The 24,430-nt window shown below is 34.0% G+C and overlaps 3 protein-coding genes across 12 annotated transcripts; 2 read left to right on the plus strand and 1 right to left on the minus strand.

Moving 5' to 3' along the window:
- The first annotated feature begins 1,383 nt into the window (after positions 1-1,383).
- Positions 1,384-14,709, plus strand: LOC100793144 (lysine-specific demethylase JMJ706). 8 transcript variants are annotated; one of them, XR_005886446.1, is made up of 11 exons: positions 1,384-1,601; positions 2,999-3,316; positions 3,972-4,128; positions 4,214-4,433; positions 4,644-4,697; positions 4,778-4,857; positions 4,953-5,230; positions 5,525-5,920; positions 6,121-6,296; positions 12,946-13,044; positions 13,158-14,709. XR_005886446.1 is itself a non-coding variant. In XM_041005242.1 (10 exons), exons 2-10 carry the CDS (start codon positions 3,127-3,129, stop codon positions 12,955-12,957), a joined length of 1,563 nt encoding a protein of 520 aa, XP_040861176.1. In that variant the 5' UTR covers positions 1,384-1,601; positions 2,999-3,126; the 3' UTR covers positions 12,958-14,709. The 8 variants fall into 8 exon arrangements, 7 of the variants coding, with proteins under 7 accessions (XP_040861176.1, XP_040861171.1, XP_040861174.1 ...); XM_041005242.1 differs by having other exon boundaries at positions 12,946-14,709; XM_041005237.1 differs by lacking the exons at positions 12,946-13,044; positions 13,158-14,709 and adding an exon at positions 6,463-7,907.
- On the minus strand, positions 8,598-12,129 carry LOC100793676 (elongation factor-like GTPase 1). The gene has a single exon (XM_041005236.1). It carries the CDS (start codon positions 11,824-11,826, stop codon positions 8,779-8,781), a length of 3,048 nt encoding a protein of 1,015 aa, XP_040861170.1. The 5' UTR covers positions 11,827-12,129; the 3' UTR covers positions 8,598-8,778.
- On the plus strand, positions 13,125-22,858 carry LOC102667157 (protein TRANSPARENT TESTA 16). 3 transcript variants are annotated; one of them, XM_041005243.1, is made up of 9 exons: positions 13,125-13,245; positions 16,690-16,739; positions 19,127-19,332; positions 20,195-20,270; positions 20,479-20,643; positions 21,872-21,913; positions 22,021-22,062; positions 22,142-22,361; positions 22,589-22,858. In XM_041005243.1, exons 3-9 carry the CDS (start codon positions 19,145-19,147, stop codon positions 22,594-22,596), a joined length of 741 nt encoding a protein of 246 aa, XP_040861177.1. In that variant the 5' UTR covers positions 13,125-13,245; positions 16,690-16,739; positions 19,127-19,144; the 3' UTR covers positions 22,597-22,858. The 3 variants fall into 3 exon arrangements, with proteins under 3 accessions (XP_040861177.1, XP_040861179.1, XP_040861178.1); XM_041005245.1 differs by having other exon boundaries at positions 22,148-22,361; XM_041005244.1 differs by lacking the exon at positions 16,690-16,739 and having other exon boundaries at positions 13,169-13,245.
- The last annotated feature ends 1,572 nt before the right edge of the window (positions 22,859-24,430 follow it).

A 24,430-nucleotide genomic window follows, 5' to 3' on the forward strand; every position in this document is an offset into this window, starting at 1 on the left:
CTATAACTATTAATAATAGAAATTATTCATTTGATGTACATATTTTTTTAGACAATTTTGCTCTCATCAATTTATATTTTTTTTAACAATTGTCCTATTACTTTTTAGTTAGTTACTTTTTTTTTTAACTTCTAAACCTTTTTTCTTCTTTTTTATTTATTTTATTTTTGTTTAAAATATATAGAGAGGCACAAAATGTTTCTCTTCTCTAATTACTCAAAAAAAAAAAAAATACTACAATTGATTTTTACTATTAAATGCGGGCAAAAAATTTGTACTACTCATTTTGAGAATCTTATAAGCCTAATATTGATTTCGTGATTTCAAGTTTTTATATAAATAATAGTTTGGTAAGCCTAATTTTGAAGTTTTTATTAAAAAAAAATACCTGGTAGAATGATCTCATGGCTTGGACGGGTTAAAATTATTGGTAACATTTAATCATTCTAACTTGTCTTGTTGACTTGGATATTGACAGATTTAGCGGATCTTTAAAATATAGAATCCTTCACGAATTCACTGTTGGTTCTTCTTATTCCGATTAAGGTAAATTGACTAAAACTTTTTTTAATAATTTTGTTATAAAAAAAAGTACTGCAACTTTTTTTTCTTCTTGTGATATTTTTCATATTTTTAGTGCCTTTTTTATTTTAAATTGTCAAATTAATCTTTGAAACTATATGCCAATTTCTAGTTAGTTCATGAATTGAAAGAAATTAAAAAAAAATCGCAAAATAACTTCCGTCATTCACATAATTTGTTAGTTTCAGATACATTACATGATACCATTAAAATGCAATTTAGTTCATGTGTATTATCATTTTAAATACAATTTAGTCCTTATAGCTAAGCATTTTAAATTTGCAATTGTTATTGGTCCATCAACTTCAAAGTTACTTAATTGCCATCCACCGAGGACGAACGTGAATGACGGAAGTTACTTTCAAGAATACGGACTTTATAGTTTTATTGATAAAAAGAAACCTTTACGTACTTTTAATGACAAATCTGATCAATAACTTTCTGTTTAACCAAAGATATCTCAAACCATTAGTATGAGACTATATTTTCTTTTGAGTCAGACAAGTTATCGGAGTGAGGTTTGCTTCCTATCCAAGTCTTTTCCAATGTATTATTAACTTAATTAAACAACTAAGGTACCACTGTTGGTCTTTTTACACCCTGTTGGTTGTTAAAACATTTAACAGTGATTTATAGTTTCAAGAATAAAAAAACATCCTAATTATATATTTGTTCACAAATATCATATTTTAAAATGTAATGTGTCTTCGTTCAAAAAGGGAAACATCAAAGAAAGTTTTGCAAGTATATATATAAATATTGGATGCATATTTGATACCCAAAAAAAGGCACCACAAGGAAGGACATAAATAACGAATTTCGTTCCTGGCAGTTACAACCCGGTTTGGATTCAAAATATGTTGTTTCAGTTTCATCAACTGTCCCTTCACAACCAATTAATTAACGTTTGTCCGCCATCAAACGTATACATAACATACTCAATTCTTGGATTCACACAAATTCCAACAGCACACAATTTTCATTCAACCTTTTTGGGTTGTGTAGCATGCAAGTAAAAGGTAAAAAAATATATATATGAACAGGAAAAGGAAAAGAGAAGAGTCTCTGGCATGCCATGCGTGCATCATGCAAAGATGAGAGTGTTATCTTTACATTCATGTGTTACAATAGTTGCAATCTTAATTGTCTATTTAGTGTTTACACTATGATACTGTGTATTTATTCCCTGTTAAATATCCTTCTTTGGTTAATGGGAAGATGATGATGTCATCATAACCACTTGGCATGCCATATGCTAATGTATCCATCTCTGTACTTAATTAACTGTTATGCTTTATATTCCAATGGTAATTAATTTCAGAGGCAGATTCAGGAAATCACACTTTCATAGTTTTTTTTCACCTCTTTTTTGGGGTGTTTTGGAGATCTTCATGAATAAAAGTTAATGCATCACTTTCCGCCTGTTCTGTGCATTAGAAATCTAGAATATATTGCATGTTTGCCTCTCGTAAAGTTGGGTAGTGACACGTTACATATAAAACAATATTTGAAATTGAAAATATTTAAGCACGGTTGCAACTGTTATTTTGATGTTTTGCTTACTATTAGTTTCATTCACTAACATCTTGATGAAGATGCTTTAATATTCAAATTCAAAGCACTAAGGCTTATTGTCATGACTTTGGCTGTATATACAGGGTATTTACAAAAATATACACAACTTATGATTTATAAAGGAATTCGAACAAATTTTTTTTATCTGTAAGAACATTGATTTACATTCAGTTTGTCCCTTGAGAAAACATTAATAGAGAATTTTATTCTATTTAGTCGCGATAGTTCTATCTCTTTATTTGTCTCTCTCCAAGAAACAACAGTCTTCCTAGTTCCTAGTAATTCCTCATCAATTCTTCTGAGTATCATAGGAACCTAAGGCAAGCATCAAACAGTAAAGCCTGTTTTGAATGCCAGATTTCTGTAAAGATTATTTTGATTTCCTATTGTCATATTTGATACCCCAACAAATTACTAAGTTTCCTTTTGAGGGGAAAGGGTGTCTAAATTAAGTAGTAAAGGAGTATTAGTAAATTTAATGAGCTTTTACCTGCGTTCATGGCCATTTTGAAGCAACAAGATTTTATTTTATGCCATCATTATTCAGGAATTATTTGGAAAGTAATTAAAATGTTTCAAATTTTAGCAAATTGATCAAGGGTACTCTTGTTTCACTATTTGTAGCTAATTGCAAGAAATCTTTCTATGCAAAACAAAGTAAGTCTATACATGATATTTTCTCAACAATCTGAGTGACAATAAAAACTATAATGATGCTTTTTATCACGTGCATATACACTCATCTATTTAATTTCTCCAAATTTGTTATGCTAGTTTCATTGTTGCAATCTGGTAAGTTTGTATACTAATTAATGCCTAATAACTATTAAATATATTTTAGGTTGGAGGAAAGGGTGGAAGTTGGTGTCTCTGAAGATGAATTAGATGCTAGTGATGCTTGATATATAAAAAAGATCAAATAAAATTGGTGCACCAAAAGTTTCCAGATGTGGAAGAAGAAGAACAACAATGACCGGTAAAAGTCCAATTACTCAACGGACAGCGAGACATGGCTCACACAAACTGTGCAAATTTGATTTATCGGATCTAGAATGGACAAATATGATTCCAGAGTGTCCAACATACCACCCATCAGAGCATGAGTTTGAGCATCCTTTAGTTTATCTGCAGAAGATTGCTCATGAGGCTTCTAAATATGGTATTTGATAACTGGTTAAGGATTTTTTTCTTCTTTTAATTACATGTAGTTCATCAGTGTGTTGATGAGGTAAGGGCTTCATCTGTCATTAAACAGTTTACACCAAGAATTCCCTTTGTATAAGAAATTGATGCAGAATATTAGTATGGTTTGTAAATAAGTTGGCATTTTTTGCCATATAATGTCCAATTGCTATAATGACTTGATTATTCAGATGCTGATCAGTATGATCACTTTTATCTTGCAAATACAAATGCCAGGATTCTTTTAGAAGTGAAGGAGGGGGAAAATGAGGGAAATTAGATGGATAAAGAATTGAAGCTCTCATGCATGTCTGAGTTTCCTTCAAAATTGAAAGGAAAACCCCCTATCTCCTCTCAAAATTAAACTTATTTACCCCTAAATTTGATCTTCTTACATCCATTTTGTTTGTCCTCCTAAGCATACTAGGGATGCTACTTAGTGACTCTTGCAATTCTTCATGTACTTTCCTTAGGCCTTCTTTCTAAAAGTGTCCTAGTCACAAATTAAAAAGATTTATTTTAAACCAGAATATTTTATTCAAACAGGACAGAATTATCTACGATCTAACATTTACTGCATTTTTATGTATTTTTTTTATATGTATGCTTATAGTTTGATCCTCATATTTCAGGTATATGCAAAATTGTTTCTCCAATTGCAGCCTCTAACCCAGCTGCTTTTGTCTTAATGAAAGAGAAAAAAAATTTCAAGTTTGAAACAAATGTACAGCCTCTTCGTCTTTCTAAATGGAATGAAAAGGATATAATAACCTTTTCTATGAGAGGCAGGTAAAACAATATCATGTTTTTAATCTTTTGCGCTGCTTAACTTATGTAACATAAAATAATTCTTGGTTGTTATTGTTTCAACCAGAAAATATACATATCATGATTTTGAGGTTCTTGCAAACAAGGCCTTTTTTAGTAGATTTCACAGTTCTAGAGACCTTCCCTCTTCTTATGTGGAAAAGGAATTCTGGCATGAGATGGCTCAAGGAGAAAAAGGAACAGTTGAGTACGGAGTCAATGTCGAAGGTAGTGCCTTTTCATGTGATCCTAATGACAGGCTTGGAACAAGCAAATGGAATTTGAAGGTTGTTTTTTCAGATTTTATGCTGACTTCATTTCTTCTTAGTGTTCTCTTTTAGCATTGGCACTCCTGCAACTGATTTTTGGTTGTCATACATTGCTTCTAAAGAAGTAGAGTCTGCTATTAGAAGTTAATGTATTGATTGTTATTTGCAGCAGCATTACTTTTTATGCATGTATTTATTGTTTTATTAATGTTTTGCATTTGATTTCAGAATTTTTCACAGCTTCCACAATCCCTGATACGTTTAGTTGACAGGGAAATTCCCGTAAGCAAGCAATTTTTGAAACCTAAGATGAATTCAGAAGTTAACAATTTCTACTTTCTAATTCCTATGCAAAATTTTAGGGAATAACTGATCCTATGCTTTACATTGGGATGCTGTTCAGTATGTTTGCGTGGCATGTTGAAGATCATTATTTGTACAGGTATATCTAAGAACAGTCTGCTTTTCCACTTCCTTAGCCATTGATCATTGTTTAACTCCAACTTAACTTTTGATATATATTTGTCTTGTTCGCAGCATAAATTATCATCACTCAGGTGCAAATAAAACTTGGTATGGCGTGCCTGGCTATGCAGCATCACAATTTGAAAAGACGGTCTTACAACATGTGTATTGCAATAAGATCATAACAAAACATGGAGAGGATGGAGCTTTCAAGTTTCTAGCACAAAAAACAACCATGTTCCCACCAAATGTCATGTTACAACATGATGTGGCAGTTTACAAGGCTGTACAAAAGCCAGGAGAGTTTATCATCACCTTTCCTAGAGCATATCATGCTGGATTTAGCCATGGTAAACTATCATTCTATTTGTAGGTGTCAGTGCAAATTTGTCTAGAAATGGACTACTATATACAATGATACAAATTCTAGTTTTAGATATGGATTAGAGTTTAATTTTCAGGCAGGGTTTGGCTAAGGATTTTTATATTGTTAACCCATCAAAAGTCATGTTAAGTATAACTTTTAAAGTAATTATAATAGAAGTCAACAATTTATAATAGGATAATAGTGTAAAAATCTTTTTTTCTGTCAATACATTCTAATTAAATTCTATCAATTATTTGATTCTTTTTGCTGATCCTAGGTTTTAACTGTGGAGAAGCAGTAAACTTTGCAAATGGAGATTGGTTTCCACTTGGGGCTGCAGCTAGCAGGCGTTATACACATCTCAAAATGATGCCTTTAATTCCATATGAGGAACTTCTTTGTAAAGAGGCAATGTTGGTTTTCAAGTCCTCAAGAGTCAGAAGTTCCAAGAACAAACCTGAAGACACAACATCTTATCAAGCTATTATGCTGCCTTTCATGCATCTTATGCAATCTTATAAGACCTCCCTCTTGCGACTGAACAGTTCAAGAAAGTTGCATAGTTCTTCAAATACAACAGGTTCTCAGATATGCAGCCTTTGCTACAGGGATTGTTATGTAGCTTATTTGTTGTGCAAGTACTGCTTTTCTCATCCAATTTGTCTTTTCCACGGTAACACATGATTAATATATTCATTTTGAGAATTGTTATTTCAATTGCTTCAGTTATTGATAGGTGAACATGCTTTCTGTTAATATGTAGATGTAGACTTCATGATGATTTGCGACTTGTTAATGTCTAATTTGTTAGCAACAAGATGACTTGGGATTTATTGACATATGCTTTTTGGCTCTGCTTATTACACCATGCAGACATTGCACCACAGACTTGTTTATGTGGGAGAGATTATACTATTTTCAAAAGGAATGACATTTTCGCACTGGAAGAAGCTGCAAAAAGTTTTCAACAGGGAAAAGAATGTGTTGACAAATTCTCTCTATCAAGTATATTCTCCTGTAACATAAATGATTGCATCAAAGTTCCTGAGGTAAGTGAAATGTTAAACATAAATAGGTTAAGGCATTTTGATGGTTTGGCAATGACAGTTATAAATCTTAAGCATATATGGCATTATTTTACTTTATCTTCAGGTTGCTTATTTAAAGGTTTCTATTTTTTTTTTTTTCCATTTTTTAAATGAAAACTGAAAGCAGAATAATCCTTGGCAGAGAGAAAAAAGTGTAAGAGGTACTAGTTTTCTAGGGGTTGCATCTAAACCGAAAACAAAAGTGGCTGACAGCACCAAGCACAGTGATGAAAGGAATAAGTCAACAACGAAGCATTGGAGAAACAATGGGCTTCCATCCGTGAGGGGTGCCGAAAGGCCAGGAATCATTTATAACTTGAGAAAACGCAAATCAAAATTGATTTAGTTGCAGCAGTAACTTCCTTGGGCAACTTCTAACAATTGAGTCTGAAAAAATAAAATAAGATATTAACCTTCTTTTCTCAATTCACAGGATAGCCACTTATCAAATTGAGACAGATTTCTCCTGATTCATCTGTTGAAATATACATTATTTAAAAGTAGTTTAACCTTTTCATTCTTTTTATATAGTATTATTTCTGGAATTTGTTAAGGGAATGAACAATATGTTGAAAGTCTTTGTTCTCAAACATATTGTCATTGTAGTAGTGACTTGTTGACTTCTTTTTTAACTCTTTCTTAGCATATATAATCGCTGTTCATTCTTAGAAGTTTAATTTAATGAAGTGGTATATTTTGTCTCCTCAATTAAGTGATGATTACATCACCACAACTAACTCATGTATTAAGTACCAGGAACTTCGAAGATATGACCAGCATTGAGGTTAACGTTACCAGCAGTTGTTAACTTCAAAAATCTTAAATTACATATCCAATATTTCTAATTTGAAACCATACAAGAGCACACTCCTAATTTGAAACCCTTACTAGCAAGTAGCAAACCCAATTCAGTAAACAAAATCCAAAACCCGAGAAAAAAAAACCTTCCTACACTATTAATCATCACCAAAAGGCAAACTGAGCAAACCAAATCATGCTAATAGAAACGAGCACACTGAAACAACTAAGAACACACCAAGTAACATACTTAAATACAATTCAACACAATAATTACCCACTGCATGCTAAAGAGATGCACAAAATATTGGCAACCAATGCACAACCGTTTGTAAACAATATGAACCAGACTCCTACAACATCAACATTGAATCAGCAATTCATAACATCATATCATCTATAATGGAAACCGCATTTGTAATTCAGCACTGAAAAACATGTTCTTACCAAAATGTACTAGTTCAGTTTCAATCCAATAGTCACACAAACACTTAATTTAATGTATGTAATCCCAGAGTCAATCTAATTCTAGTTTGTGATATCACTCAATTGAAAGTTGCCATTCCAATAAATCTCAGAGGGAAATTGTTCGAACAAATCATTGTTTTAAAAACGAACAACTGAGGTAACTTGATCCCAGGTGTTCAAATCCCAGTGGCCCTTTGCCTTAACTTAGCCTATCTTTCCCAGTCCCCAGATATTGGACTCTCTTCTAAACTATATAAAAAAGAGAACAGTATCGAAAGCAAAAAAAAGCCACTGACCAAGCAGAAGCAACTGTTAGACCAAATTCATACCAATGAAACATATAGGTGCATAGAATGCCCAGCATCAGCAAGTGATAGGCATAGACTAGAGGGCTACCAAGAAAATAAAATTAAACAGAAGAATAACAAGCTAGGTTAGATGTCTTAGTTCTTGATACATAGGCTAGAAGCCTATATTGATTTTGCACTTTCTGTGCTCTCTAATCCACAGGAGTTGTTTAACACTATCAAAAAGCATCTTGACTGCTGAAAGCGTATGAATTGTCAGGGATTCTGAAATCAATTTTTCAGGGAAATTGAAACACTAATACAAAAGCTTGACAAAATTAACATATTTTAATTCCAAGTATCACAACATTCTGCATTGCCTGTTATTTTATCCTCTAAATCATTTTAATAAATACCTGGACCTCATAAAGCTATGACAATATAGTTTTGACATTTAATACAAGCGAACCATGGAAATTCAAGAAAGAAATCAGAATTAATTTTATAATTGTGATGAAGCTGAAGAAGAATGTATAGTGGTCAAATAGTGCCAGCCTTCAAAGGCTTTGAAACAGATTGTCAGAAGAGAGCAAAACAGATTGAAGCAGATGCATGGTTAGTATAGTTACAGTTACAAAGAAAAAGTTTCATCTTCCAAAACATATAAGAAACATGAAATCATACACAGATTGAAATGAGACAATATAGATTACTCAAAATATAAAATCATCATGAATTGGATTGTATTTGTATGTGACAAAACTTTGGTGAAGCTATATAAAAATAAACTCATGCTGAAAAATTGTTCCTAATGGTACAGTACATGAAGTATGAGCTACAAACACATTCAACAACTACATGTTCTCTTCACAGCTAAGGAATGAAAAGTATCAGACTTTACGAGCCAGTGTCCTCTGCTTGGTTCCATGCTGCACTACCTTTTCCTCCACAGGAAGGCCCTTACACCGTCTGACTGCATTAATCAATTTTCTTGCCGTATTTGGAAGAACACTAGAACCATCTCCAAACTCTTCAATTTCCTCTTCCGTTTTAGGTACAAAGAAAGGATCCTCAGGAAGTGCTTCCCAGTGGCTAAGGACAAGAAGTGCACTTGCGGCGCCAGAAGTCCACCTTCTTAACTCATCCGCAAAACCAAAGCTCTCAGAAACAGGAAGATACGCATGCACAGTGAAGAAAGGGGAACCTTCTTGCATCTCTTCCTTCAATACTCGGGCCCGTCTTCGGGAAAGTACAGCATACATGGGACCCAAATATTCAGTAGGTGTATTCAATTCACAAAAATACATTGCTTCCACCAGCCGTGGTTTATTCTGAACCACAGCTGCTCTACAAGCATCTTTGACAGTTGCAATTACCTGCCCTGCAAAGATGCCGTACTGCTCTGATTGTTGGTGCGTTTCAGATTCATCATGCTGTCCTGGAAATGGAGATAACCGTGCCTCAACGACAAATGCCAAACCCCACATAGGTTCATCACACAAGGGTCCAGCTGAAGTGGCCAATTGGAAACCAGATATAACACTACTCTCAAGGTGCTCGGCATCCATGTATAAAGCCGAGTTTGCATTTGAAGACGTCTCAGTAACTGAGTCATTGATACTAGAATCGGCCACAAAGCCAAACCTTTCTGATATGCCAGGAGAACCACGTATTAAGACAGAGCTATCGGTGCTTTGTGCTTTAATATCAGGAGTAAAGAGAAGGTTCGGACCAATTTGCCTTGGTCCAAGTGCCCATATCCTCCTCAAAATCTTTAGCCACTTCAATTTACATTTCTCAGCATGGTCCTTGTCATTTTCATTCCTGCTCAAAATATCACCCCCCACTGCATCCAATATGCGTTTTTTTAGCACCTCAACTGGGTTATCGTTTTCAAGAATACTCGGTCTCTGCCTCGACTTTACTCCAATAATATCTCCAAGTAAATCAGAGCTTTCATTGAGCACCTTCGTCAAAGAAGGTAGAAGTTTCATCACCTGCACCCGAACAACACATCTTCCATTGGGTGTTGTTTTTTCAACATAATCTGATGATCTCCTGCTAAGAACTTTCAAATTTTCCATCACGTTCAATGCGTCTCCCTCAATGGTTTCTTTGTAGGACACGAGAGGCGGAGAGACCTCCAAGCTTACCTTGGCAAACCTCTCCTTTAAATCCTTTATGCATCTCTCAAGATGAACTTCCCCAGCAGCAGCAAGAACATGCTCTCCCCTTCCAGACACGGTGACCTCAACAAACGGATCTGCTCGATTCAAAAGCCTCAAGCCTTTGAGCAATGCACCCACATCAGCAGGATCAGACGGCTCAATTGCAACTCTCAAAGTTGGAGCAACTTGGAATGCCATACTCGAAAAAGGCCAACAGTTCTTAGTAGAAGAAAGAGTAGCACTCTTCAATATATGCTGCCCAAGGCCTGCAATGGCAACAATATTCCCTGCCCTGGCAGATGTCACTACTTTCAACCCTTGCCCCATCATCAAATACAGGGATTTCAACTCAGCCTCCTGTATATGCTTCAGCATCGACTCCCCTTTCACCGGATCATACAATGCAGAAAGCACAAAAATTCTTTGCCCAGCATGCAAAACCCCACTAAAAATCCTAGCAAACGCCAAAAAACACTCATCGGACTCACTCTCTCCTTCATCACCATAACCATTGCCAACCTCCACCCTGTGTCCAGGCAGCATCTTAACCGGAGCAGCAAACATCTTCGACACAAAAGCCACACAAGGAGCCTCGTCCCTACAATCACACTCCTCCACAGACTTCCTCACCAACTCCGCCTCCTCCACATCCCCAACAACCTCCCTCTTCGGAATCAACCTGGATATCCTAAATGCCTGCGCCGTCACCGGGTCCGGCAAACACCTAACCACCATCGACAAAACCGCCTCCGAAAGCGGAAGCCAGCGGCTCATAACCGCCTGCAGCACAACCTTGACATCCTTGTTCTGCAGCTCCCGCTGCGGCACCGACAAACTAAACGTCCTAATAACCTTCTCCACCAGCCCCTTATCCCCTTCCAAGGCCCCCTGATACACCTGCCACAAGGGCTCCAACACAAACTGAACAAACATAGGCTTCTTATTCCCCCCAACCCCTTTCTTCCCAACAATCATCTTCGTCTTAGGGTTATAATACCTCTGTCCCCACAACGCCCTCAGCAAGGCATTCACACTCGCCCCAAGCTTAGAAGCATAAATCTCCGCAAACTCACGAATCCCAAATCCCCAACCATCTAAAGCGCATGCGAATATAACATTCCCTTTCTGCGGCTGAAAAACATCCTCGTTATCGTCGTAGTCCTCGAGGGTCTCGCCGGTGGTGGTGCCGGTGCCGGTGCCGGCGAGGAGGGAATCCACGTCGGTGAGATACTTTTCGGATTTATAAGCGCTGACTATTCCGTTGACCTCGTGAACGATTCGTAAGAGGCGCGTGTAGGCCTCGGAGGGGGTAAGTTTGAGCTCGGTGATTAAGCGGTCGAGTTTGTTGAGGACGAGGCAGGGGGTGAGGCGCTCGATCCAGCACTGGCGGAGGACGGCGTGGGTCTGGATGTGGACGCCTTCGACGGCGTCAACGAGGAGGAGGGCGCCGTCGCTGAGTCGGGCGGCGGTGGAGACCTCGCTGCAGAAGTCGATGTGGCCGGGGGAGTCGATGAGGTTCACCGCGTAGCGGCCGGCGTAGCGGAGGAGGATGGAGGAGCTCTTCATCGTGATGGCGCGGCGCTGCTCCTCGTCCAGGTAGTCCATGAAGCGGACGCGGCCGGCGAGCTTCGGGTGGACGACGCCGCCGCCCGCGGCGGCGATGAGGTGGTCGGCGAGGGTGGTCTTCCCGTGGTCCACGTGCGCTAGGATGCAGATGTTGCGGATGAGATCCCTCTCGTTGTCGATGCAATCGGAACTTCCCTCCTCCATTTTGGAATCTCAAAACGCACTTAAGGTGATAAAATCACGCCGGAATCGGCAAAACGACGTAGAAGCAGTAGAGAGCGGGTTCGGATTGCTGCGTATGAAAAACCCTAAAACGCGATTTGGAGGAAGAAGAAGATCTCCACTATGCTCGTTCGGCTTTTAATTTTTAATTGAATATTAGTTAGTGCTAAACTGCTAAATGCTAATGTTTTATTTGTTTTATTTTAGGTATCCGTCTTAAAATTGAGATATAGATGTAATAATAATATTGTAAATTTTAAGTGAGATGATAAATTATACTAATTAACTACAAAGATACCAATTACCAAGTCTATTTTTAATTGGTATGTTTGTAGTTCGTACCGCACGGCACGAGAAAAACATCTTTTTTTAAATAAAAAAAATTCTATTCCATAAAATTATTTTATTATTATAATATTATGAATATTTTTAATCATGTTTATTTTTCTTTTGCTCAAGAAGGCTATTGGACTTGACAACTTATATATTACAAACTGGGTTGGGCTTTGAAATCCATTGATGATTTGTAAGTGGAGGTGAATAAAGTGTTTTTTGATGGGGATCCTTGCACATTGAGCTACACGATTTCTCTAGTTCTCTAATTAATTAGTTGCCAAGTAAATCAGTAAAGTGGAACCTTGGTGAATCAATCTTCAATTTTTCTGCCTTTTCTTTCCTTCCTTTTGTAGTATAAAAAATATTAAATACAAGATATATGAACCACAACTATCAAAACCAGTTCTAAGATATCAGCGATGAGGGGAAAGTACGTACACTGTTAACAGTATATTTTGGGAAATGGCTTATATTTGCCAGTCAATTATTTGACTGACTTTATGGAGTCATGGCAGTCTGGATTCTACAGGCTCTTTTGTAGGCTCTAAATTGGCTGAATGAGATTGGTGTCCAAAATGGTTCAAGTAGAAATTGATTGTAAGGGTTTTGCACCCCAGTGTGCATTCAACATTAATATATAGATCCTTTTGTCGATGTGCATCCTTTGGTTTTTGGTTTATCCTTGTTTGTCATTTATTTTTTTAGGTTGACAGATTGATCTCTTACTGGTATGAACATGAAGGATTGTATTATGTATAATTGCAGAATCTTGCTTAGCACTTTTCATTTAACCGTTGGATTTGAAGAATGGATATGAAGCATTCTTTTATTCAAATTTGCTTGAGTTATCAAGGTAGCATCATGGTATGCATATAATTGAGATTTTTAATTAACATGGAGTTATTTTTTCCACTTCAATTTTTGTTGTATTTTGATTACTTTGAATTAATGCACCCATATGCTAACGCCATTATAAGCTCCTTGGAAGACCCTGAGAATATATTAGAACAAGGTGTGCTGGATATGAACAATGATTTGATAAAGGTTTGCCAAGCTACAACACGGGTATGTAATGAGTTTGTCATGCCTTTTTGTTTTATTTACACACACATATATATATTTTGTATCCCTCTATCCTTAGTGATCAATTTTTATATTCCAGCCTGGGTTTTACTTTTATTCAAGTTTGGTACGTTAGGGTATACATAGATGCTACATTTCGATAACCTATTTAAATTTACAATATATTGTAATATATAAAATAATATTTTACTAATTAAAAATTTTAAAGAATAAATTATAAAGTAGATTTAGAATATGACAATTGTCAATTATACCATATCATTTCATTGAGAGTAGCCTTATTTCATTGATACTTGATAGTCCTCGTTCTAGTGGTTGTGGTTCCATCTAAACACAGCTCTTTTTTCCTGTAATAATATAATTAGGAGCAATTAAATCCACACCTTCACTGATAGATAAGGAATTCTAATAAAAATATAAATTCAAAGTTTAATTCATACAAAAAAAAAAAACTTTCAAAAATAGAATTTTCGATGTCATATTATTCAAATACTTCCCTCATTTTCAATTCACAGATATTACCAAACTCAATTAAATAAATTTTGTAAATTAAAAAATTCAAGAACGATTAAAATAAGTACTAAAGACATGTTTCCCTAAATTTAATTGAATAAAAAATTTAATAAAACTAGAAAAATAACAAGTTATTATCATAAAAATAATTTAGAACATGAAGCTCGCAACTGTGGAAAAGATCTGAGATTAAATCACTTTCAATTTCAACCACTTCAATAGAAGCTAGTGAGGTAGTGGTTGAAAGATCTAAATAACAACAAATATTTTTAATGATTTAGAAACCTATTTTAAATTGCTCAAACAATGGGTAATCACGAAATCCCTTACTTATACTCAATAACTCTAAAAATATGTTTACTAAAAGTAAATATATGCCGAAAAATTATTTTTCAAATTTTGAGTTGTCTGTGTACCTCATGATCAAATAATTGACAAGCAAGTGTTTACAGCAATATGTAATGTGAATTGTTGAGATCCCACGAACAAGACCACACAGGAACCTGGAATACAATTCTAGTAAAGGTGAAAGTGAAACCCCCCAAACTCAGCTTGTGACAGATCACAATCTTTGAGCAATAAATTAGTAGAACAAGGGGAAAGGAGGCCAAAAAGACATGCAAAGAGACTGAAAACCTAAATTAATTTAATTTTTAAATGTTATAATACAAAATATAAACACTATATACTACACATACAAATAATCAAAACAAAACAAAACACCCTAAATTAAAGAAATTTATGATAAATAATAAGTCAGTTTACACACAATCACCATCAATCTAGGAGCAATAAGAACACAATAATGAAGTCAAAAAAATAAAAAATAAAAATATTTGTGAAATTAATAGAAAAAAAACACAAATTAGATAGAAATTAGCAGAATGCAATCTAGGAAGTCTAAAGGAAGAAGAACATAACTCACGAAGAAAACCCTGAGCAACAGTATTCCAGGGTTAAAAATGGTTTTCAAAAGTTATATCGTGCTAGCACCTCTATAGCACACGTAAAGCCACTATTGTGGCCACAATGGCTGCTATTGAGTACCACTCCACTATCTGAATCTCACAGCAGTTCAGGGCCACTCCATTCCGGTTCTCTGCTATAGCAGACTATTGACTACTGTGTCCAGAATTATAATATAAAGGTTATTATGTATCAAGTGACAATGGTGTTTTAGGTCACTTAATGAGGTTAATTCAAATCCAATATATGCAATTTTAATTCTTGGCTACAGCTTTGTTAGATGGCACAAATTAAAACCAGTATTTTATTATATACTATATTATCACCTATCTACCTTGACATCATCGTGATGCTCTTAGTTTTTCTGGATCAATCTATTATTCTTTTCAGAACAGAGTGAAATGGAAACAGTACAGTTCAAGACAAATATATACATCAAATAATGAAATGTTCCTCTCAGCTATATAATTATTTATTTTTTGAAAATCATATATTTATCTTCACTAAATCTACTCAAAACAAAGGCAAAATTTCCCCTTTAAGCCTAGGATCTTATCCATGAGATGATGTTATATTTTTACACTTCATGATAATTTCCTTCCACTTTCCAAACCATACCCAAACTTTTAACCCCATATATCAAAAGATAAATCTTGGTAAAATTGGTGAAATTCGCAGAAAGCATAATAAGCTATAACATCAAGCAAGTCCCTTCAATAACCTTGATTTTCTTTTAGAGAATGCCCCAGACTTGCTGAAAATTGGAAGAGTAAGAGATACATAAATAGGAGACTGAAAACCTGCAAACCTTTACAGACTTGCTGTCTTTTTGGCTGGTCCTTATGAATTTATATTACTCAACTCAAGGAGGATAAAAAGTTAAATATTCAATGAGATTTGCTTCTGCGTTTTCGTCCTAGTCGTGGGGTAATCCAAAGTCTGCGGGGTTTAGAAATAGTGTTAAATGGGAGAGCCCAAACCTATAAGGGCCACCGAGGGGAAAAAACTAAGCTCAAGTGAATTTCAATCGTTTAATCAAATATTTGATGCATGTTAGATAACATTTATATTTAAATAAATTTTTTTATTTTATGAGATTTTACGTACACTTTATATTTGTAAGTTTTAATTTTTTAAATTTTATGAGATTTTATCTATAGTAGAAATTATTTTGAGTTTTACCTACACCAAATAATAGTAGTAGAAGGCACATCAGTTTGACAAAGCTACTTAACAGGTTACCGAGCATAAAGTGTTTGACTCAAAGCAGTCTTGGTTAATTGTGATGGGTTCTATTTTCTGGTGGGGTTTATATTGATGAATTGTGGGTGGGTAGCTTATGTCTATTCATATGTTGATATCAAAGATGAAACTGGTATTTTAATTTGTTATGCTTTTATTTTCTGCACTGAACATGTTTTTACTTATGTTTGCTGAATGTCCACTCTCTATAGGCATGCACCCAGTTGATGAGTCGTATGACCATCAACAAAAAAGTACTCGAGTTTCTTAGACACAAGGATGGGACTTAGAGCAATCCTCCAAAATGAGAGTGATATCAACTTTTCAATTTGATTACACAAATTAAATAGATTTCTGAAACCACGATCCCAAGGAAGTCTTAAACCTTTCTTGATCCCCAAAGCTCCACATTAGTGATAGATGAGAAAGCTGTTATAAATTTCCATTTTCATCCCTTAGCAGGCATCCAGCAAGTCTGTAAATTTTCCCAAGTACAATATTGGGAAATGTTAGTGGAGCTAGCATATCTCTAGCTATTCTATTTTCATGTAGCGGACTGTTTTGATGACTATTAAATCTAAAGTATCATCAATTCAATTTGATTTATAAATATATTTTAATTCGATCATTTTGATTTTCTAAGTTACAACTTAACTCTTCAAAGTCTCTGTTTTGTTATTTTTGGTCTATCTTGGTGGTATGCAGATGCGAGGATCATGAGAGAAAAGTAGAAAGAAGTTCTGCATAATTACATAGTGAGTTATATATATATATATCTGAATATTACGCAAAAAGAAAAAAAGAAAACATAAAAGTCCAAAATATTGGAAATTGTCTCCTTACTATGAGAAAGATTCAAACGAACTTCTAGAGTTAATCCTTGAATTCACCATTGGTAATTAATTTTAATTCGGAGAAAGATCAAAGTATGATTTAGCCTTTTTTTTCTAGCATTAGAGTAATATATGGAGCTAGAGATCAATATATATGAACCAAATTATCACATTTATTTGTATCTTCTAGTTCATATATATATATATATATATATATATATATATATATATATATATATATATATAGGTTCACCTTTTTTATCCACACCAAATCTTTTCTCATCACAATAATTATTTTGACATTTATGATATATTTATTGTTTTAAATAATACAGTTAAACTGAAGCCATTCAATTTGACTGCTAAATCTTTAAGTATGAAAATGTTAAATTAATTGTCTGTTTCAATGATATAGTCGTATTTTTTTATATTTCTTTTTAAGTTGTATAGTTAACTTACACATTAATTAACTATATTAATTTTGGTCTAATGGTGAATGACTGATCCAACATAATTAATTGATAGAAAATTTGAGGATTGAAAAACAAAATAACAAAGTAGCATGTGGGCGAAAGAAAAAATATGAACAGATCAGAGAGAACCATTGGAGATCATGCCTAGCCTGTGCATTCTGAAGTTAGTACTCATTAATTTTCTCTCTGTGTTACCGATGGCATGACGTGTGAATACATGAGTGATTATATTTACTGGCTTCATCTTTATTGTCTGAAGAAACTCACCCTTTATTTTTGAGAAAATAATGTTGACACTTTTTTTTATAAGGAAGTTTATTTAAAACAAACACTTTAGCATAAGATATATGCTTAAGTGTTACGAGCTACACTTTAAACCAGACCAGAGAGAAAGACCTCAAAACGTGTACAGGGTTTAAACAATTATATTAAAAAATTAAACTGGGGCGTTAAAATCAAATATCTGAATATCAACGAAAGGAAAGCTAGACACAGAAAGATTAATTGAGTTGAACTTAAATGGAACCTTCAAATAAATATAATATCTCCTTGTTCCCTATGATATAGCAATGTTTACTTGCACTATTGAAATAAGGGTATTTCTAACTAGTATGTCCCAAGACACTAATTAAAAAATCAAAAACGAGAAATTTTCATTTATATGTAACTTAACATTTCATTACAATAATAATTCTTTGATATTCATGACGAATCATTAATTGTTTGACAATAATAAGGTTAAATCAAAGTTATTTAACTTGACTATGTACTGAGAATTTAATTTTAAAAAGGTTAAATTAATTGTCTGTTTCAATTGATGATATACATAGTTTGTCCTATAGTTAACTTACTCATTAGTTATCTCATCAAAATGTCTGCTGTCATCACACATTTAACAAAAAAAACAAATGAATGTAAAGAAAAGGCTGAAAATTGAAGTTCTTCAATTAACTAAAAAAAGGCCGAAAAAGGTTTGAACAATATTTGGATAAATACATAGCTAGTGCTGCAATAATGCTTCTCTAACCTCTAAATCAGTGGCAAATACAGGGAGGTAACTAATAATAATATGATAAGCAAGGCACGGCATATATTAACCATAGAAAGAGTAATGCAGATCACAGAGTTAAATATGCACATACAAATCACACATTGTGAAAATTATTTTCACTTTCAAACGCAGTTACTTGTACTCATCAAGCACATGTGCCAATGAAAGTTGCACACAGCAATTGTGATTCTTTGTCTTTTCTAATTTAGTCATGACCTATTTATGGAAACCTTAATATTCTCATCTTTTGCCTTTTGTGGCAAAGTTCTGATTTCACTTTAGACTAGTGGTTTTGGTTTGCAACAACTCCTTCTGCCCAAACTCATGTGAAATGACACTAGAGGCCCTGCATTTTGGAGAATATTACTGAAATGCCATGCATGCGGTGCCCGTGTACTAAAGAAAAACACTCTCTCTGGCTTGAACCTTATGCATGCACATTGGTCTCAGTCTCAGCTACGCGTTTAATTATTGTCACCAACACAAAATTACATTACTACCCTTGCTTCCTCTCTACATTTTTTATGCCAAACACAAAAAGGCATTGTGGTAGTTTCGGACATTCATTGTTGGCTCTCAGAAATTGCCTTCATGCATATTTCTTAGTATATATTAATAGCAAGCTAGTGTGATGATATTTCTCAAGCTCTAGGTCTAATTAATTCCACAAAGAAAGAAAGTTTTCCGAGGTACCAAGTTGTTGAATAATATTCAACACTTCTATCTTCCACCACCCTTTATATCTCTCACAACTTCTTATGAACATTAATTTTTCTTTGATGTAGGGTTTGTATATGTGAGATATGGGACGTGGAAAGATAGAGATAAAGAGGATCGAGAACAAAACCACAAGGCAAGTGACCTTCTCCAAAAGAAGATGTGGCCTCTTGAAGAAGACAAAGGAGCTTTCTGTGCTTTGTGATGCTAAGATCGGGATTATCATCTTCTCCAGCACCGGGAAGATGAGGGAATGGTGCACCGAACCCTTCAGGTAAGTGCCTACTACACCTTCATTCCATTTTTTCTCTCTCTCAGATCCCTTTTCTTTATTCTAAAAAACTTTGTTGTTTCAATTTGTGAAGTAAAATAAGCTAGGGTTTGTATATGCATGCCAGAAGGGCTAGCTTCCTTTTCTTTGTTAGGTTTTTAGCATTTTCTTGTTTAATTTCTCTCCTCAAATGTATACTAATGTTGTGGTGTGGTGTGTATTAAGGATTTCTTCCTTAGCCTGCTTCTTATGTTTTCTGTGTGTGTGTCATGTGAGGGGAGGTTTTAGGTCTTTATCATCTATATTTCATTCTCAAACTTAAAGGTTGACCCACTTGAGTGCCTTGGACTTGGAGGGCAGTTTCATGTTCAGTTCTTCTGACATAGTTATTATAGATCTGATCAGTACGTTCAACCGTAATGTTTAATTTCTTTTCAGTATGGCATGTGGTGGGTTATAGATTTCGTTTTCAACCACAATATATTTGTGATATTGTACTTAATTTAAACTCTTCAAGGGTCTAAGTACTCTTCATGTTTATGAAATCAAAGTTATCTCTTTTGCCTGCATCGATTCTGTATTATTCTACAATTAACTACTAGTACTTTTACATTCACAATTTCACATGTTAGATATTATTAACTAATAATTAAAAATGTCAGACCAAAACTTAGGGGTACTTTTATGTTGTTTTTAATATATGTATATTCTCAAAAACAAAATGTTAATTATATACGGATGGACACGATTTTCTTTTCCGAAAAATATGAAGTAATTTACAGATATAATAATTAATAAGTTTACATATATTTGGAATTTATTAATGTATTAAATTAAATAATTAACATGAAAGACTTGTGATCAGGATGGAGCAGATCATAGAGCAGTACCAGATATCAAAAGGAACTTGCATAGCGGAACGTGGACGTGATCATCCCCGAGTATGAGGCTTACGTGCTAAATTCTCGTTAATATTTTCATAAGTTAATTAATGAAGTACTCTAGCTATATAGCTAACTTGGATGGGTTTAACTTATATATATATATATATATATATATATATATATAGATAGATACACATACTATACTCTACGAATATTAGTTCCTAATTAATTGATGTCGTTCCTTGCTCAATTAAATATTTTACAGGAAGAATTTGTCCATAACATGGCAATGCTGAGGCAGAAAACTATTCGTCTTGAATTGGAAATTCAACGCTATCTTGGAGAGGACACGAGGGGTTTGCAATATGAGGATTTGACTAAGCTTGAACAAGAATTGGAGAACTCTGTGGCAAGGGTTCGAAACCGTCATGTACGTGCTCTAATTAATCGATTTATTTTCTTAATTAATTTCCTCTGCTATATAAGATTGGTTCTCTTTAACTTTCTTTTTTATATCATTTTCAGCACTTGATTGTAGTATTATGTGTAAAATTTGAAAGTAACTAAACAAGACATTTTAGAAAAATGTTTAATGGAAATTAACAATATATGTGATGAATGTCAATTAAACAAATAAACTATTTCATTAAAATATCAAATTGGTTGTTGTTTTGTGCTCATAGGCTTCCTGGTAATAGCAACTAACTTTTGTCACCAAATATAGTTTCTATTTACTATGTGTTCCCCTGTTGTTACAAATCCAATGCATGTACCATGTTTATTAAACTCAATGTACGGCATTCACGGATTTAATTGATGTATATATATGCTAATATCTATTAATTATTTTGGGCAAATGGATCAAAATCTGTTATTCTCATTTTTTTCTGTCCAGTTTCTCATTTATCTCCAATCAAAAGAAAACATGTCATTAAAAGAACAACATTTCTCTCTCTCTCTCTCTTTTTTATTTATCAAAATAACACTTTTCTCTTATTTGTTAGTTTTTTAACTTCTTCAAGTGATATTTTAATTAGAGGAATAATATAGGATAAATGCCTCGTTTAGTGTACCCGTCATTTTTAATTTTAAACACTATATTTCCCTAAAATAAAATTCAGTTAGAATGAAAAAAAATATATATTAATTTTAGCATTTCATATGTCACGTATAAGTTGACATGTTTAAAAAGAAAAAGAAAGAAAAAAAGAAAACAAAGTCAGAACATGTAATCCTCGTGGAGTGTCTCAAATCTCAATTATTACAAGTTGTGTAGGGGTAAAAGGTGATCAATACTATGTGGATTAGTGTCATGTTTTCTATTTGTAACCTTCTTAGACGTTGATTGGCCATGTACTTCTTTCATGAGTACTTCTGGTACTCATTTTTTTAATGAAGTTTCATTTGTTTTAAAAAAATTTGTAAAAATTGTATTTCAATTAAGAAACAAGGTTTGTCTTACTGATTTTCTGTTTTACTTATGGAATGTTAACTTTTTCATCCCACCTTAACTTATTTGTTGCAAAATGCACTTAAGTCCGAGAGTTAAAACAATTGAAACATAAAGAATTGTTTGACAATTGTAATTAATTATCCAATTACTTTTTCATGATTCCATCTTAATTATCACTAATTGGTTGGCATGACTTCCCATGCAGAATGAGCTCTTGCAACAACAAATGGAGAATCTGCGAAGGAAGGTAATTCTTACACGTACATATATACACAGAAATATCACCTATTAATTTCCAAAAGACATACAACAACATCCATAATTATTCTATCTATCTTCTTAATTACAATTCAGGAAAGGATCTTGGAAGAGGAAAACAATAATTTGTCCAATTGGGTAAGAACAAATGGTTTGAATTTATTTGTACAATAAACTACATGATATATCTTATGCTTGTTAATATACATTTGGCAAGATTCAGGAACACCAAGCAGTGTTGGAGTTTCAGAAGGCCGCTGATACAGTGGAAGCAAGCAAACCAATGCATGTGATGGATCACTTCTCATTCTTTGAAGAGCAACCTGCTGGGAGCATCCTTCAACTAGCTTCTCCTATGCTTCCACACTTTTACCCATATCTTCAGCTGGCACAGCCCAATATCCAAGACTCAGTCAGGGACCAGAGCTATAACAATGGTATATATTAGTATTTTTTTTATCGATAAATGTTAATATGTTTGAGTGTTAATTTTGTTACCAGAGGGAATTGATCCCTCTAACTTTTCTCTCTTTACTTCTCCCTCTCTCAACCATCAAAGACACCTTTTATATATATGTCAATTCTCTTTTTCTTTTAATCACATCCCTCTTTATATTTATTAATCTTCAAAATGATATGTGTGGTTTCTGATCATGACTTGCAGAGCAATAGATGGAGTGTTCTTCAGAGAATGAAGTGGCTAATTCATTAATGTTATCATCAGCGAACAAGTAGACAGATTTCTGGCCTTTTTTTCCCTGTGGAATATCATGGCTGGAAGTTGACAATAATAACTTGCTAGCTTTTCGTTTTTTGGTTTCAATGTAGTATATATGTACATCATATTTCACTTGTTTTCGACAACGAATTAAGGGTATGTTCTTATGTCTACGATGCAAAGAGAGACTAGAGTATTACGTCTCTACTAGATACCTATTCATTGTTAAATGCTAATCTTAGTGATTTCCACACACACACTCAAAAAACGTAATTCATAATTTAAGAGGATGACTTGTATATATTATCAAACTCTCAATAAAGTACGTAAGTCCATTAACAAATTAAACAATTAAATTTTCTTTTTCTTTTGGTAAAATAATGCGTTAAGGTGAGCACTTGATCACCCTAAAGAAAATGAAGGGTTTAAAAGTGACATGTGGTTTATAATGTGTTTTCATGTATAAAATAATCATTTCACATAACATTTTTTACACTCTTGTCCTATGTGGCAAAATGCAAAATGTTTGAAAGTGAAAAGGAATAAAAGAATAATACAAAAAAAGGAATAAAATAAGCTCTTTTTTTAGAAATATAAATAGGTATACGAAAAAGGTAATAATATAAGTAATTGAATAATCTAATACAAGGTGTCTTTGCTCTCCTTATATATTACAAAGCCAATTTCTTCACAAAACTAAACTAGATCGTGTAGGCTGGGAAATAGATGAAAGACTTGCTTTAGGATAATTGAATCAATACTTAACACCACAATTGCTTTCATGGAAGAGGAGAAGAGTGTACCTTTTTTTTTCTTTTATCATATTATAGGTTTAAAGTATCTATTAAATTTATTGATTGATTTACTACTTTAGAGCATTTATAATGCATGATTACTTAAATGGATTGTTTATCTTAAGTTTGAGAGCCCTACAATATCACATAAATTTAAATAAAAATTTTACACAAAAATTTACTCCAATGTCAAAGTTGCTATAGTAATTGTTTTGAGTTTGGACTCTGACGGAACAACAGAGGAGGTGGTGCAAAACTCAACATGCACTCTTGATATATAGCAAGTCTCAAGGTATAAATATTTGTGAGGGTGAAGGTTACATAGTAGTGTAGAGTATGGGTTCTAATGTGGTGAGATGCGATTTGGATGGGAATAGGAATGATGTCGACTTGAAGTTACAGAATGGCCACCAGGAACAATTTGTGGTGGAGTCACATGGAGGAGGCCCAAAATTGTTGAATATAGTATCAGGTCAGGTCAGTATTCTAAAGATGTTGTCATGACTAAGCTGGAGGGGATTAGTGGGGCTATGGAGGGTTTCAAGGAGACTTTGGAGAGGTTTGGTGGGAACGAAGAGGGTAAAATTTTTTGTGAGGGGTGCATGAAGTAGTCTTATAAAGAGATTGGCAAAGAACCAGTATTTGTATGCAAGGAGCTTGGAGAGTATGTTAGAGAACAATGGAAATTGTTGAATTTTGAAGGGTGGAGCACGTTTGTTTTGAAAGAGAAATTGTAGGCAATAAAATCTAAATTGAGTGCGAGAATGAGTTCTGAATCTGGTGTTCAAATTTTACGATGATCCAAAGGTTAATAAGTCTGAGATTATAGTTTTATTGAGACAGGTTTAAGTGTATGGGAAAAAGAAAGTTATGTACAAGGAATATTTCTCTTACCATAGACATTATTGCATAAATTCCAATTATGGAGATGTATGAAAATGAGTTTCTAACCTGATGTTCAAATTTCACAACGATCCAAAGGTTAACGAATCTG

The sequence above is a fragment of the Glycine max genome, chromosome 9, assembly GCF_000004515.6.
Source record: "Glycine max cultivar Williams 82 chromosome 9, Glycine_max_v4.0, whole genome shotgun sequence".
Taxonomy (NCBI): Eukaryota; Viridiplantae; Streptophyta; class Magnoliopsida; order Fabales; family Fabaceae; genus Glycine; species Glycine max.